This window comes from Anthonomus grandis, chromosome 17 (assembly GCF_022605725.1).
Source record: "Anthonomus grandis grandis chromosome 17, icAntGran1.3, whole genome shotgun sequence".
NCBI classification, from domain to species: Eukaryota; Metazoa; Arthropoda; class Insecta; order Coleoptera; family Curculionidae; genus Anthonomus; species Anthonomus grandis.
The window spans coordinates 2997716-3015877 of NC_065562.1; the positions used below are offsets into that span (position 1 = coordinate 2997716).

Consider the following 18162-nt stretch of genomic DNA (forward strand, 5'->3'; position numbering starts at 1 on the left):
ACACTCTGGGATGAGCAAAGATCTGGTTGCTCGGATAAATTTTATTTTGATTGAAGAGGACTTTAAGAATCCATTTCTGAATTACATCCAAGTTTTTAAGATAACACTCTCTCGCACTTCCCCAACCAACTATTACGTATTTTAACACAGATTGAACTAGGGCATAATAAATTGTTCTAAGTTTGTCAACTTTGTATATTGTTTTTAAATGAGCAAATCTGGTTGCAAGGTACCTAGTTTTTGTAATTACATATTTTATCTGTCGGTCCCATCTTGGCTATCTATCATAATAACCAGATATTTGACAACAGCAATTTTGAAGATGTGATGTTTTCATTTATTTCTAGAGTGGAAAAATTTGGCAAAGAATGAGAATAGGATGTAAATGGCAAAAATGTTGTTTTGTGCTCATTTAGTGTTAATTCATTTATCTGAAACCACTTACATATTTCTTTAAAATCTAATTCAATTAACTCTTTTAAAGACATCCACGACTCTCCTTCATAAAAGATAACAGTATCGTCGGCTAAACTATTTATACAGGATGATTGATGGTTGATGGTACCTTAGACGTTTACGGAGAACGGAAAATAGAATTTTTATGAAAAGTTGGTATCATAGATTTTAGCTGGTGATCTAACGATTAAAAATATTTTTAGCGATTCAGCGTTGCCGCTTATACCAAAAAGTAGTAGCAACTTTGTTATTTTAAATGAAATATCCTGTATATTATTTTATTTTCTGGTACGCTATCGCTTTATGATTGTTTTTGTATAAGATTGTTTGTGTTCCTATACCTATCTTTAGTGGTTTTCGAGAAATTAATTATTTTCCTTATTTTTTTACCAAAACATAGCTACAAATAAATTTTTATTACTACGGTACTGGAACTATTCCTATTTAAAATTTTAAACTAATTTTGGGCCCCTCAATGTTCCTTATTTATACTTCAGATTTACTAAAATCATTAAACTTTTGTTAAGATTTAGGCTTTTGCTGATGACACGCAGACCTACATGAGCTTTGATACGAAAGATTTTAAAGAAATGGAATTATGCATTAATGAACATCTTAAACTTTTATGTCAATTTTCTGAGGATCACAATTTAAAGCTTAATCCGGAAAAATCTAATGTTATGCTTTTTGGTAACAAAAAAAAATGGTAAGTTTTTAAAGAATAATTTAAATATATTTATAAATAATTCGAAATTAACATTTATAGACAGTAATAAAAACTTGGGGGTTGTTATCGATATTCAACTAAGATTTCAAGAACATTTAAGAAAACTTATACAAAAATCATTTTTTTCTTTGAAAATTTGATACACTAATAGGCACATATTAAGTAAATCCCTTAAAAAAGCTTATGTGAAACTTGTGTTATCTAATTTTACATACTGTGACTACGTTTATGGTTTTTCTTTGGATTTGGAGAGCAAGAATCGTATACAGAAGGAATGCTTGCTTGAGGTTTATTTGTGGTTTGCGCAAATTTGATCATATTTCACACTTATATAAGGTGGTTAAAAGTTTTTTTGTTTCTTATTAAAGACGCTAAATAATCCTTCTTCTCCCAATTCAATAAAAGAGCGTTTATTAGAAATATAAAAAAAGTCTATACCGCTGTATTCCACTGCAATCTTCCGGCGATCCTTTTCATATAACGCTGTGAAGCAAGGTTATCTTACATTAAACCCTAAAAATTTTAAGAGGAAGTACAAGACTTACTTGTTTAGTCAAAATAATCAAATTTAATAATAATATTAAGAATTCTTTAACCTTAAAATTATTCGAATATTTGCATATATATATTTTTTTTTCTTATCTAATAATTAATGTTTTTAATATATTTTCAGTGTAATAAAAGAATCAATGAACTAATAGTGTAGTAATTTAGATAACATTTATACATTTCTTATTTTAGTTTAGCTAATAGATATATCTTAAATAGATATATCTTAAATATTATTATAGTGTTTATTCTGGTTCAGTTGAGCAGCTTTATTATTTTTAATAAGATTATTAAAAATAAGGTTGGGTTCAAAATTAAATACGTCGTTAACACAGACAAGAACAGGACTCTTCTTGGCTTTAGTAATTTCCAGTCAATAGAGACCCCACCAACTCGTATTTTACTAAAGTTAAGCAAATGCTGGACAAGTGCAGTTTAACTCTTGAGTTCTTTAACACTAAGAAAGAAAAGCTGTATCCTATGAATCCCAGAACTCCAATTCTCTATGGTCTTCCAAAAATTCACAAAAACAATGTTCCCATAAGACCAGTGGTTTCTTTTATCAATTCCCCCTGCTACCATTTATCAGCTTGGTTAAACACAGTTTTGAGGGAGGTGACTAAGTTTAGGAGTGTTTATTCAACTAAAAATTCAGTGGATTTGTCAAATATATCTTAAATAGATATATCTTAAATATTATTATAGTGTTTATTCTGGTTCAGTTGAGCAGCTTTAAGCTAGACTTGCGCCAGACTTAAACTGTATTAAAACAGAAATGAGCTATTGTATGAGCAATTATTCATTATGTAGATTTTTGTTTTAATAAAAGCCATTATTTATTTCTTTATTTCTTGGACACCATGGTTCCTGTTCCCTATAATCATTTGCAATTTCAATTTTATCCGCCAATTTCTTCCCAATTTTACAAAAAAAATCATTAAAATGATTTGCATTTTATTACAATTTGCCCACTCGATATTTTTAATTTGTCAATTTTTGTTTTTCGAAAAGGTTTGTTACCTATTTTATTAACACAATTCCAAATAGCACTAGTTTGATTATTATTTCGGCAAACTAAGTTTTCTGCGTATGTTTTTTCAGCATTTTTGATTAAATTTCGCAATCTATTTTTATAGGCTTTGTATTTATTATATAAGTTATTATATACTAAATACAAATTTTATGAATAAAAAATTTTCTAGCTTTACAATACCTTATTTAAACTAATACCTTTACAAACGTTATGTAAACTAATACCAAACATGTTTGTGTGTTCCAGTATGTGCCCATAACTGTTTCTCACCCTCGAAAATTTTTATACTTAACACTTTCAACATCCTGTACGTTTTTAACAACTAACACATTTATGGAACACATCTTCTTATTTTGATATTTAATTACCGATTTAAGGAATGTTCATTTGAATGATTTATAAAACTACACAAATTGCAAATCTTCGTTAAAAAATGCATCAATGAGCAATGGGCTTCATATACAGTATTGTGCATAAATATAGCAACAAGCGATGTTTTCAAAAATATTATTTCAAAACCTTTATTTATTCCATATTATTTCTTTACTTTTAAGTACACGCCTCTGTATTATTTATAAATATACCGAGATATCATAAGAATGCCAATGCAGAGTAAGGAACTTCATGTTTGTTTATTTAGAGAATGTGCAATAAATATAGCAACATTCTTGTTTCGCGTTTATTTTATCAGTTGAATATCGATTTACCTGCTGTAAAGTTGTTATTTTTGAATCTCAGAAGTAACTTAAAATGGGTCGCTCAAAAACCGTCTCTGGTGATGTAAGAAAAATTATTGTGGAGCATTACGAAAATGGTGTTAGGCAGAGTGACATTGCAAGAAGCTTACGGCTTCACAGGTCAATCGTATCCAGAGTTTGCAAAAAATTTCGCCTTACTGGAACAGCTGCACCGGCGCCCATGCCTGGTAGACCCAGAAAAACAAATTTGAGAATGGATAGGCAGCTGCTACGAATTTCCAAAGAAAATCCTTTTTTGTCTTCTTCCCAAATTTTGGCAAAATTAAAAGAGGGTGGAGGAGTAAACCTCAGTTCCAGTACCGTAAGGAGAAGATTACTTGATGCCAACTTACCTGCTCGTCGCCCGCCAAAGTGAACAAAGATTAAACAAAAAGTACATTTGCCCCACAGTTAAACATGGAGGGGGAAATATTCTTGTATGGGGATGTTTCTCGTCTTGTGGCATGGGACCCATAGTAAGAATAGTGGGCAAAATGGATCGTTTCATGTACAAAGACATTCTGCAAACACATTTAGTGCCATATATGGATGAAGTCATGCCAGTAACAGCCATATTTCAGCATGACAACAATCCAAAACATGCTTCTCAATTTGTTAAGAGGTGGCTATCCGATGAAAAAATAAATTAATTAATGGTCTGGCCATCTCAATCGCCACACCTAAACCCTATAGAGAATTTATGGCATTACATTGACACCAAAATCAGGCACCTAACATGCTCTAATACAAATTATTCTCTTTGAAATAGTGGTAAAGGCTTGGAAAGAAGTGAACAATGACTATATTATGAAATTAATTGAGTCCATGCCAAGACGATGTGCAGATGTTATAAAGGAGAAGGGATACTACACGAAATGTTGAATTGATTTTAATTTAGTTGGGTTATATTTTGTTTAGAATCAAAACTATTTTTTGTTACTATATTTTTGAATATTAAATTTGCATAAAACAATTTGGTGTTTTATTTATTATGATACAAAAAATACGATAATATGAAAATATAAACAGGCTCTAACTATTCTTATAAGAAAATCTCATCCATTTTTCACAAAGAGACCGACGTATACAACAGACGAAAAACAATGAAAAACACAAAGTCACGGTCTCACAACATTTACTTAAAGCTACACGTGTTTCGCTCTATTCAGAGCATCATCAGGCCTAAAACAATAATAATTAGTATTGAAAGAAAAAAAGAGGACATTAAAAAGACTAAAACCTTAAAAAGCCACTAACGTTGGCAAAACAGTAAATAAACATACATTTAAGGTTAGGATGACTATACAGTTATTTAGAACCAAAAAATAAAAAATAAAAAATTGCAAAATAATATCACACCTGTTAAGAATCGAACCAACACCCACTCAAAGACAAGGCCTTAGTGCTTGGCGCGTGACGTCATCGATGTGGGCCACCGATTTTTAAAAACCAAGGGATTTCATATGCTAATATCTCAATATTTGGCTTATTTTAAAAAATGCTAGGAATAGAATAGAGTTCAGGAAACATTCAAAGGTATGTTTTAGTTCTGGTTGAATGTCAGATTAAATATTATGGTGTAATATTAAATGCAGACTCCCAACTCCCCTACATCTGCGCCAAAATTCAACATATGTATTTAGGTATTTATAATACTTTTTTTATATCATTAAGTAGTAAAAAATGTTATTATATACACATAAATACATATATTTACTTTAAAAGCTTAAAAAGCTTATCATACTCCAGTTCATGTAATTCTTTAATTGCAGCAAAAGAAGCACATTTTTTTTTCAAAGTGTCAAAATCAGGAAAATAAAATTTTTGGTCTGGTTTAGAGTTAAGCCAATTATTAAATACACATTTAAGTAAGTGAACTGTGTCAAATAGGTAAAATAATGGTCTCTGATTATCTATGGGATGAGAATAAACAATGCTAAGTTGGTCTGCAGTTAAAAAATGACTCATGGCTTTCCCGTTAATGGCATTATTATCACTTGTAACACAAAAAACTATGTACCCAATCTCCTCGAAATTTTCAATAATTGTCTTAATAAAATTATGAAGTATGTCTGATGTAATTTTGGAGATGGGAGCTATGTGAACTACTTCCTTAAAGCTGGAACACACACTTGTAATCATAAAAGTAAATGCCGAGGAAACTAGAGACTTATTATTTACTGATGTTCCAGTGATATTACCGCCTTTATAGTCCATGTAAGGGTCAATATGAATTTCATCAAAAAGTAGTGTCACAAATCTCTCATGATCCTTTAGTAAACTAAACACATTTGGGGCATAAGCTAAAAACATTTTTTTTTCATCTATGTGGGGATCGGTTATGTGTTTGTTATAAATACCCATTATAGTTTGAGGATGTGGTAAAAATAGGTATCCATAACCTCTTAAATACTTGTATGCATGAGGACTAATAGTATAGATTATAGAAGTCAAAATTATTGTACTACATACTTGAATATCTGTACCTTTCCTTTGCAGTTATAAGCAAAGCTAATTGTTCACAAATAAAATCTAAAGCATGCACTATTTTGTTGTCTTCAATGTTTTTAAAACTGTTTAGTATGTTTGACACAAAATCGAACACACATTTCATTTTATTTATGTCATTTGATGGTTTGACATGACTGAGAATAGTATTGCCAAGGGTATTGGTAGCAGTCTCGGTAGCAGCATTTGGATTTAAGTCACAGTCGGGGTTGTCATTATTGGTAACATTTTCCTCCAAAGGCAGGGTAATAATAGTAAGGTCTATTGCTTCAAGTAATGCATACAAATCATCTAAACTATGGGAAGTATATGGAGTTTTAAATTTTGATGTTAAAACACAAACTGGCTCGCTATATAAAAAGTTTCATATAATATTCATATCCTAATAACATTTAAATTAAAAACAATTGCCCAATTAATGCATGGACCAGGTGTGTATTCAATTTTAAAAATTGTTAGCTTTTTGCTGTCTTGAGACTCACTGTGAGCAGTATCTTTCGGTAGTTTAAAAGCAGAAAATTTTTCAATAAACTCTTCAAAACTGTCAAAATTATTTTGTTTCTCATGCTCGCCAAAGTCAATTTTGCTTAATTCAAGGGCTTTTGCTAAATTCAACTCGTCAATATTTTTAATCCTTTCATCTTTACTTGGCAGTATTTTTATAGTTTTTGACAAATAACTAGGGCAATTTAAAAAAATAGATGGTGTACAGTCTTCTTTTAGCCGTGGTTTTAGTAATTATTTTGTACAAATTTTACCTGTGTTGGAATCTTGAACTTAAGTACTCTTTATTATACTAAAGTATGTGAAGCTAAGAAAATGAGCTTCACATACTTTGGTGTTGTTTGTGGGCTCAAAGTCATCTCTGTGTATGGCTTTTACCCATTTTCGCCTTAGATTTATATCCTTAAGAAAACTTAAGACATGCACTTTAGGTCCGTTTTTATAGTTTCCGTTACAACCCGGAACACAGCACTTTTGAGGCATATTTAAACTCTGGTATTAACTACAAGCCGAGGGAGAGATAGGAGAAAAACATTAAATTAAACACGAACTAAAGTATTAAAATCTGATATAAACAAATAAAACCGCGGCGTCGCCCGGCCGGTGCGCCGGAGAACCGGTTTCTCCGAGGATTTTTCTAGTCCGAAAATACGATTTTGCGATTTCAAAGTACGCGAAGATTTTACATAAATATAACATACACGTTTCGCGGAAATAAACAGTTCCGATTTTAGAAAAAAACACAAAAATTAGCTTATGTTTACTGCGGATCTCGTCAGAAATACCGGCAACCACAGAACATAAATATAAACAACCTAACCTCTCGTTTCATCAGGTGGCGCAACTAGTAGATGCGCCGTCGTCAGATTTATATAGAAAGAACTCCCATTGGCAAGTAGCAAGGTATTAAATAAATGATAAAATTTGAAAAAATGGAAGTTTAAATTATAAAAAGAGAAATAAGGATGCACTCTTTTTTTAACTAAATTATTGTAAAGTAAGAGCAGTTAAAGATATAGATTTGATTATTTTAAGATAGTAATAGATCATCTTAACGTTCACGACAATCTGCAAAGTCTGGCAGCGTTGAAGCCAGCCTTCAAACTAAACTGTCAACAGCTGAATTCACCCGAAAATCAACCTGAAGTGCATGGCCCAAACGCGTGACGTCACGAGCAAAATTTTTTGGAGCGCTTTGTCCTTTTGTAGAGGTGTTATTGATCGAACCCGCGACAACAAGCTTACAAGCCAGAGACTATAACCTATGGGCTACCGGAACACTGAGAAGAAGTTCAAAACATTTGTTGTTAAGCCAAGGCATTTTAACACAGTATTAAACTTATTTCAGTTGGAAGAAATTATGTAAATATAAAATTGATTAAATAAGATTATTAAAAATAAGGTTGGCTTCAAAATTAAATACGTCGTTAACACAGACAAGAACAGGACTCTTCTTGGCTTTAGTAATTTCCATCCTCTCCAGAAGGTCAAGCTTTTTCCCTTTGGGGCATTCATGAAGTATTTCAGCTCCGACCTCTGGAGAAAAGTGATGTGTGGAGGCTAACAGGTGATTCGCAAACGCTGACTTTGTATCACGGACGTCTGTATTTTTAAATTTCTCAAACAACGCTACATGTTCTTTAACGCGTGTAGAAATTTTTCTTCCAGATTGGCCAATATATACAGCGTCACGGTCCCCACATTTCAAAGAGTAAACCCCTGATTTCGAAAAGACATTTGCCTTGTCTATCACGCTCACTAACTGTTTTTTGAAATTATTCGCGGTTTTGAAAGCGATTTTGATATTAGAGGTCTTAAAAAATTTAGCTAAATTTAATGAAGTTGCGCCGAAAAAGGACAAAGATCTAAAGGACTTTTTGTCGTCTTTCTCATGAAGAAGGTTGTAAGTCAACCTGTATTTATTTAAGAACTTAAAGTATAATTTGTTAATTAAGTAAAGTGGGAATCCATTATTAAAAGCAATATGTTTTATAATATTAAGCTCTTTAGCACACGTTTCCTTTGACAGGGCGATGTTAAAAAGTCTGTAAAAGAAAGAATTGAAGGAGGCAAATTTGTAAGGATAGGGAGAAATAGATGCGTATTGAATGACATTATCAGTAGTTGTGGGTTTACGATATATTTCAAATATTAGTTTATTATTGAGTCTTTCTATAAGGAAGTCTAGGAATGGCAGTTTACCATTTTGTTCTTCGTCAATGGTAAAAGAAATCATTGGGTGCAAAGAATTCACAAAATATAGAAAATTTGTCAAATCTTCTTTCTGGCCATTCCAGACAATGAAAATATCGTCAACGTACCTCTTATATTCAATGAGAAACTCCCCAAACCTACCCTTAACAATCCTTTCTTCTAGGTTGCTCATAAAAATTTCACTTAACAGTGGGGAAAGGCATGAACCCATAGCCAATCCAGAGACTTGTTTGAAAATTTTATTATTGAATTGAAAGAAATTTTGATTCACAACAAGGCTGAGCAAGTCCAAGAGGTTATCAACTATAACTCGACTAAGGGAAGATTTGAATAATAGAGTTCTTACCAGATCTATACATTCTGTAGGGGGAATGCTAGGAAAAAGATGTTTTACATCCAAAGAAATAAGTATAGATCCGTCAGGTATGTAAAGATTTTTCAGACTATTTGACAAATCCACTGAATTTTTAGTTGAATAAACACTCCTAAACTTAGTCACCTCCCTCAAAACTGTATTTAACCAAGCTGATAATTGGTAGCAGGGGGAATTGATAAAAGAAACCACTGGTCTTATGGGAACATTGTTTTTGTGAATTTTTGGAAGACCGTAGAGAATTGGAGTTCTGGAATTCATAGGATACAGCTTTTCTTTCTTAGTGTTAAAGAAATCAAGAGTTAAACTGCACTTGTCCAGCATTTGCTTAACTTTAGTAAAATACGAGTTGGTGGGGTCTCTATTGACTGGAAATTACTAAAGCCAAGAAGAGTCCTGTTCTTTCTTGTCTGTGTTAACGACGTATTTAATTTTGAACCCAACCTTATTTTTAATAATCTTATTTAATCAATTTTATATTTACATAATTTCTTCCAACTGAAATAAGTTTAATACTGTGTTAAAATGCCTTGGCTTAACAACAAATGTTTTGAACTTCTTCTCAGTGTTCCGGTAGCCCATAGGTTATAGTCTCTGGCTTGTAAGCTTGTTGTCGCGGGTTCGATTCCCAATAGGTGTGATATTATTTTGCAATTTTTTATTTTTTGGTTCTAAATAACTGTATAGTCATCCTAACCTTAAATGTATGTTTATTTACTGTTTTGCCAACGTTAGTGGCTTTTTAAGGGTTTAGTCTTTTTAATGTCCTCTTTTTTTCTTTCAATACTAATTATTATTGTTTTAGGCCTGATGATGCTCTGAATAGAGCGAAACACGTGTAGCTTTAAGTAAATGTTGTGAGACCGTGACTTTGTGTTTTTCATTATTTTTCGTCTGTCTAACTATTCTTGTAAATAATATATAAACCTTACTTATAAAATAGATACTAAAAGATATATAACAGGAAAGTTCAATGTTGCTATCTTTTTGCACAATACTGTAGGTATATTTTTTATAATTCATTGCACCTACCTGATCTAACTTTAACCTTTTGTTGGTTATATGACCATCAGTTGTTCTAGATCCACTTGAACGTTTTTGGTTTTCTCTCTCTTCTAATTCTCTGCGAAAATCACGTGAGCGGGTTTCTTCCTGAGTGCCTTGGCCATGTTCTCTAGTAGAAATAAACAACCATGAAAAGAAAAATACAAGAAAACTGGGGTGCTAACAAAACCGGGCAAAAGTGGCTTAATTAATAGAAAATAAATTTATTATATAAGGTTTTATTCTACAGGATATAATGAAAATATAATAAAATCTTTTTACCTGTATTTTAACTTAGTATGTCCAGGCAAATCTCTACTAGAATACTGGCGAGAAATAGCACTAAGATCCTTCTCATTTCTTCCAGAGCCTCCCCTAGCCGGCTCAAATGTAGGTCTTGCTGCAGTAGTCATTGTATTGTATTAATACTAAAAATAATTATATATTATTCATTTTTATAAAATAGAGCCCTTAAATGAACTTATACAGGGCTTCCCAAAAGTTATGTCTAAATTCATTTAAAATTCAGGGGGACAAAAAAAAAACGAGTACGTACGTACAAAAAAGTTGCGCATTTTTGTACGTGAAGTTTGTATATACAGGGTTACTCAAAAATAAATTACGACCATCAACTTAATTTTTTCAGATGAAAGCACCTTTTTTTTATTTCATTTTTGAATTTCGCGTGGAATTCTACGTTTGTTTCATGCATCATGTCCTATATCTAAAGTCGACAGTTATCGAAAAAAAGACGGCCAAACATTATTATTGAAGTTCACCTTACGAGTCACCTTATCTCTGAGAATTTTTATACAGAGCAAAATTCCATTCATTCGTGTTTTTTTATTGTTGGCTGGTGACCGTGTATTTTCATAGAAACTGTATGACAGTTGTACGCCAAACAGATATTGTCAAGTGTGAAGTGTACGAGCAAAGTTGCGGTTTTCACAATGCTAAAGTTAACGGAACGAGAAAAAATAGAAATTCTGTGCATGGTTGCATTTGGTGATAGAACACGTACTCAAAGAGAAGCTGCTCAATTATTCAATGAAATCCATCCTGATCGTCCTTCGAGGTGTCAAAAGGTGGTGAGTAGAATAGAGGCTAAATTTAGAGAATTCCGTCATTTTAGAGATCTGCCGAAATCTGGTCGTCCTGCTTGAGATGAAAATGAACAACATGACGTTTTGCTTTGTTTGGAAGAAAATCCATGCACTCCTCTGTCGCAGATTGGGGCAAATTTACACATGGCGAAAGCTATAGTTCACTGAATAGTTAAAAAGCACAAATACCGCCCCTACAAAGTTATTCCTGTGCAAGAGTTATTTGATAACGATTTCGATAGGCGAAATGAGTTTTGTGAACACTTACAAAACATGTGCAATCTAAATAATAATTTAGTAACAAATATTATTTTTTTCGATGAAGCCACGTTCTGTTTGAATGGTAGTGTGAACAGTCGATTTTCTCTAATTTGAATTAGTTCCAGCATTACTAGCTTTATTTCCAAATCCATTGGACCCAGACTATCCTGACGAAGAACTAATTTTCCAGCAAGATGGCGCTCCTCCGCACTATGCTGCCACTGTGCGTACATTTTTGGATGAACTCTTTCCCAATCGGTGGATAGGAAGGAGAGGACCCATCGAATGGCCTACTAGGTCGCCTGACCTAACACCAATGGACTTTTTTTTGTGGGGATACCTCAAGTCGAAGGTATTTGTTAATAGGTTTGTAAATAATCTAGACGACTTGAAAGAGAGAATTCGCAGAGAAATGCGCGCCATAACTCCGGAAATGATTAAAAATGTTCAACGAGACTTTATTGATCGCCTGGGATATTTTCAAGCCGTGAATGGCAACCATTTTGAACATTTAACTTAATTATTGTTCTTTTTTTGTTTGTGACATGAATCGTCTTTTTTTCGATAACAGCTGTTGACTTTAGGTATAGGATGACGCATGACACATACGTAGAATTCCACGCGAAATTCAAAGATGAAATAAAAAAAAGGTGCTTTCGTTTGAAAAAATGAAGTTGATGGTCGTAATTTATTTTTGAGCAACCCTGTATATACAAACTTCACGGACAAAAATGCGCAACTTGAAATAAAAATCGACGGGTCCGAGCGTTTTTTTAACACACTCCTGAATTTTAAATGAATTTAGACATAACTTTTGGGATGCACTGTATGCCTTTAAATGTGTAAATAGTACAGTCATGCTGTCATTAGAAATGGTCGAATGGATGCAAAAATTAGATAGAGGATGACATTTTGACAGTAAGTTGTATGAGTTGAGAGTGCAAAAACCAAAAATGCTAACAAAAATTCCGAGGGTCTTGGATTGGCGCTACCCCTTTGCACTGACAACTTTGACTCCATGAGATAAATTGTTCAGAAAAATCAGAGCTACCTTTTCTTCCACAGAGCCGAATTCATCCGAGTTGATTTAGAGGGTGTAAAAAGGGGGTGAAGTTTTGAAAAATTGGTTTTAAATTAATAACTTTCTTTTCTTCTTATGTCATAGAATCTTATCATAGAATCTTCTTATCTCCATTCTGGATCTTGCTGCCCAGATATAATCGGTAAAATTAATCTACATGTTCCTTACAGGCAGACCCGTTAGACACCCTCATTCCATTTTCCATCCCACCAAACCAATTATGGAAACAATTCCTTCGTCACCAGAGCAGGCAAACTTACTAACCAATACTCAGATCAGTTGGATTGTTTTACTAATAGAATAGAATTTTTAAGAGTGTTAAAAGCCAATGTTCTGTAAATTTATTCTGTGATGTGAAAATATTTAAGTCAAATTGTACCCTATCTATTTTTAAGGTTTTTATCAGGTATTATTATGATTTTTTGTGCAATGTAGTATAAGTATGCAGATATAATCGGTCAAACCTCGCCTATAGGAAATATCGTCTATGATCGTAAGCGAGCGGGGACATATGGGGTCCAGATGAGAAAGACAGAGGGCACAATACATGCCGTTTGCAAATTAATACGTTTGGCAACACTAATATTTCTGCCGCACGGCTCTCCGCTCGTTCATCGAAAAACGAGACAATTCTTATCCCCACCACACTGCACCGCCAATATTAGATTGCATTTTAAACGTTTAACGTTATTTTTATTCCTAGCTTCCTGCTTAATTAGCAAAGATTAAATTTAAAACCCCTTGCTATTTTCTTGTTAAAATGTGCTCTCTTGAGGAAAAAAGGGAAATTATTAAGTGGTATTATGCCGGCAGTTCTGTCGATGAAATATCAGGCAGAATTGCATTCACGTTCGAAAATCGGCCCATTCTCGTACGCAGCACAATTTTTGCAATTATTCATAGGTTTTGAGACCTTTAGGTGCTTTGAAAATTGCAGGAAATGTTACGCAAAGGAGCAACCACCTGTTGTTAGACCGCTAGGCGAAGAAAGTGAGCTTCGAGAGGTTAATGTTTGTGCTGTTACTGAAATGAACTTTCCTTGCAACAGTACAACCATTGCCAAAGAAACGGGTATTGAGCCTTTAAGGGTTAGAAGAATTTTAAAAAGAAATAAGTACAAGTGCTATAAGTTGCAAAAAACCCAAGAAATTTTCCCATAACCCATGAGATTGGAATTTAGTTATGAAGTATTGGAAAGGGCAAATCGGGACGAAATGTTTATTCGTTACATTTTGTTTTCAGATGAGTCCTCTTTCTCTATTTGTGGTAAACATAATCCATCCATTACAGTGGGTTATTCGAGGGAAAATAAGCACATAAGCATACCAACACGTACACAATACCGTCAAAAGGTTAATGTATGGGCTGGCATTTTAGGTGATTCAATTATAGGCCAATACCTTTATTTTTTGAGGGATGAAGTTCTTCCTGCTATTTGAGAGCTCAATATCAATTTAGAACAAGTTTGGTTTCAACAGGATGGTTGTCCCGCTCATTACGCATTAGTGGTACGTCAATTTCCCGAAACGTCTTTCCCTGATCGAACAATCAATGGAAACGGTACTATTAAATGGCCCGCCAGAAGCCCCGATCTAGCCCCCAGTTTTTTTTCTTTGGGGATACCTAAAAGAACAAATTTATAGGCACGAAAATGAAGGGGCTACGAATTTAGAAGAGCTTTGTGTTAAAATTGGGCAACCATTTAATAGTATCTCCATTGAAAAGTTGTCGAACACGAGACGGTCGTTTTATGATCGATTGACGTACTGCACTGCTAAACAGGGTGGCCTTTTTGAACCTGACATAAGATAATTTTATTTAATTTTTATTTAATATTATCAAATTAACTTAATTTTTTGCTTTATTTTAAATTAATTTTTTTATTTCCTGTCCAATATTTAGTTAATTTATGTTTACAACATTATTGCAGTCGGTTTTTAGTTTATTTTTTGCTGTAGGCAGCAGCAAAGACGAAACAAAATTATTTTTTTAAATTTGCCACAGAGCAGTGCTCCCCCGCCTGCACGCCTGAATACTGAAAGGTTTTGGTTTCGGGCTTCGGCGGGGTTCGCTGCTTCGAGTATAATGTCACAACGTTGCCAGACCTACCGCGATATATAATTCCTATAGGCGAAGTTAGAATGATCATATCTGTATGCAATGTAGTGTAGGTTAGGTTTTTCTTCTCTTGTAAAATGTTTTATATTGTTGTAAATTGGGTAATTGCTTGTTGGAAGAGAAATAAATAAATAAATAATTGAACTATGTGCTCAATCCGGCGACGCTGCGCATAACTTGTAAAATATTATTGTAATATACTGAATAAACTGAACTGAAGTTCAGAGATCAGTCTGTACATTTGCTCAGAAATATTTAAAAAAAAATAGCAAGTAACATAGAACGGCTATGCAGTTAAAACACCAGAGAAATCGTTTAACTTTAAAAAATAAAACAGGTCTTGTAGAGCGAACATGCCGATATAAAAATATACCAATTCAATTTTCAAGATGTAAAAATCTTGAATAAACAATTGAGTTATTGAAAAGAACAATTTCCCGAAATGATCACCATTAAAAAACATAAAAGAATTAATAAGAAGCGAGACAGATAATTTAAGTACATCGTATTTAAACCTTATTAAACTAATAGCACCAAATGGCTTTAATTGTAACTCTTAGCTCTCCGCAGTAATAATAAAAGATCATCCATATTATATTTATTTATTAATTGTGTTATAAGTCAAAGAAAAAAAACAATTTTAATATGCTGCTCTATCTGAAGACTCTCTATATCGCTCAAAAACCAAGATTGAGAAAGTACAATATTATTACGATTAAATCATTTATTGGTCTCACTTCAAGAACCAGAAAGACCATTGTTTACAATCAAAATTTTCTTTTTTTTTTAAGGTTCACTACATTTTTGTATTTACAGGTGTAATATTTATCGACATAAGGTTTTTACTTTTTTGAAAGTATAAAATAATATACCAGATGACACAGAAAAAAGTGAACACTTAATAACTTTTTTACTATTTAAGATAAACAAATTAAATTTGGTATATTGATAGAATAGTTATAAGGGCATCTTTTGACATATTCTATGGTTTTCTATCACTTCCGGTTTAACAGAACATTTTTATTTTAAATGGAATACTTGGCTAAATGTTATTACGTATTTCGATAGAAAAAAATATTCTGAAAACAATGATACTCTATTTGCCACTTTTTGTCTTATACTCATAGAAAAAATCATTTTTTTTTAAATTTTAAAATAGTGAGCCATGAATGCGTTAAAAGTTTAAATTTTGAATTAAGTAATCACGGAAAAATAGTTTTCATTGCATTTTATGATTTAAATCGTTTACACTCCTACTTAAAATGTCCAAACTATTAATTTTGGCATTTCCTTTATTTTTTTAAATAGCACAATGTTGGGAACAACGACTTTTAAAATGCGGTTTCCTTTTTCCAATAATTTGATATGATTAGTTTTTAATCAGTTAAGAAATAAGCCCATAAAAAGGAAAAAATAAGTCACAAAAATAAATGAATTTAATAATTAAGGTCAATAAAAATGGCACAGATACAGTGGTGGCCAAAAAAATAAGAGTGCCTGGTTTTATTTGAATATTTCTAATAATATATTGTGCTAAATAGAGAAAAAAACAATTTCATATTTGTACAACATATGCCATCAGTGATAAAAAAATAAATACATGTTATTCCTTGCCAGTTTAATTTGTAATTATAAATAAATAATTTATTTCTTACACATTTTATGGTGGACAAAAAAATAAAAATATTTTTAATAAAATAAAAAATTATAATTACAATGTACCGCAAAACAAAAGACATCATTAGATAAGCGAGTCAGTACTTGGTAGAATAACTTTTATTCTTGAGGACGGCTGCGCATCTTCTTGGCATCAAATCAATCAACTTTTGGCATATTTCAACTGGGATGGAATACCAAGCTTCCTAAACTTCCTTCCATAAATCTTGCTTATTTGTTGTGTTTTTACAAGCTATTCGGTTTTTCAGCTCCTTCCAAAGCTTTGCAATAGCGTTAAGGTCAGGTGATTGTGATGGCCATTCCAGAACCAAAAACCCTATTTTGGGTAAACCATTGCTAATAATCCCTGGCGTATGTTGAGGATCATTATCTTGTTGATACACCCACCTTATAGGCATGTTTTCTTTGGCATATGGTAGCATGACTCTATCCAAGATATCAAAATAAATTTTTTTTGTCATGGTCTCTTTAATCTAAAATATGGGACACAGTCCATTGTAGGAAAAATAGCCCCACAGTTTGATATTTCCACCTCTGTGTTTAACTGTACCTATTGTGTTCCTAGGATTATATTCTTCATTTTTCCTCCTTCTAACGAATAATCTTCCATCTGATCGTAATAAATTGATCTTCGATTTCTTTGAAAATTATCATTAAAATTATTCTTAATAATTGCCAGTCTTTGTTTTATATCTTTTTGATTAGAAATGGGACTTTTCTGGCCACTCAACCATATAATTTTTTGGTCTTGCAAACGTCTTTTTATGGTCCTATTGCTAATACTTAGGCTTCAGTTTCGTTTTATAGAGGGTGATGTGGAAAAGGGTTGTTTACTGACTTCGCTTACAATAAGCTTATCAGTCTTCCGTGTGGTTTTTCTTGGACGGCCCAGATTTTCAGGAATATTTTCCGTTTTATTTTGAGTTTTTAAAACTCTGAAGTTAATACACAAGATGATCTTTTAAGCATATTCGCAATAAATGTATAGGATTTATCTTGACTCCTCAATTGCTAAATTAGACCCGTTTCTTCAGGGCTACAGTGCTTTGCGCGACAATTTATTTAAATAAGAAATAATAATTGCTCTTAACAAGATGTCATGTATTATGTCAATTGAAAAATAATTGAAGAATGTGTCAAAATGCAACCTCCTATTCAAGAAATCAAAGCCTTCTATGCTATTTTTATTAATTAAATGTGTTTGTGAGTTTTTTTAAATAGCAAAAAATAAAATAATATTTAATATATGCAAGAAATCAATTACATCTATTCTATATACATAAAAAGGTGGAAAGTATCGCTAGGTGTGTTTTAATAACCACCACAATAAATAATAAAAGGACATAGTATAATTTTATTAAAAATAAAAATTTCAACAAAAATGATTCAGAGAATCATAACAGAATCAAAGTTACACCCGTGTTAAAATATCAACAGTCTCCAAAAATTTTTTTAATTTAGACTTAAAAGAGGCCATGCCTAAATCTTTAATTTCTGCAGGTAGGCCATTGTAAAGACAGGCAGAAGTATATTTGAAACAACTTTTCAGTCTTGTGCTGGGGGATTGCCAGTGCGAATATTTACATTATGTGTATCTCCTCTTTGAATAAGGAATTCTGACAGATATTCTGGTTCATGAAAATTAAATCATTTATGCAGCTTATTTCCAAAAATCTTCTTTGGGCCATATTAAGACTATAGACCTGCTTTACATGCTCACTCACATGAATCCTCCAAGGCAAATTTCTAGTAAATCTTACACTCTCACGAGATGTGT

At 32.4% G+C, this 18162-nt stretch overlaps 1 protein-coding gene across 4 annotated transcripts in view; it reads right to left on the reverse strand.

The window, feature by feature from the left end:
- LOC126746102 (spliceosome-associated protein CWC15 homolog) overlaps positions 1–18162 on the reverse strand; it is an 80761-nt gene that overhangs the window by 40190 nt on the left and 22409 nt on the right. Inside the window, exons 2-3 of one of the 4 annotated variants that reach the window (XM_050454213.1) lie at positions 10428–10573; positions 10134–10275 (exon numbers count right to left, since the gene is read on the reverse strand). The exons of 2 other annotated variants lie outside the window; for them this stretch is intronic. In XM_050454213.1, coding sequence (XP_050310170.1) covers positions 10134–10275; positions 10428–10558 — 273 coding nt within the window. In that variant the 5' untranslated portion in view covers positions 10559–10573. The remainder of the gene's footprint in view (positions 1–10133; positions 10276–10427; positions 10574–18162) is intronic. One more of the 4 variants, XM_050454215.1, reaches the window with a different exon arrangement.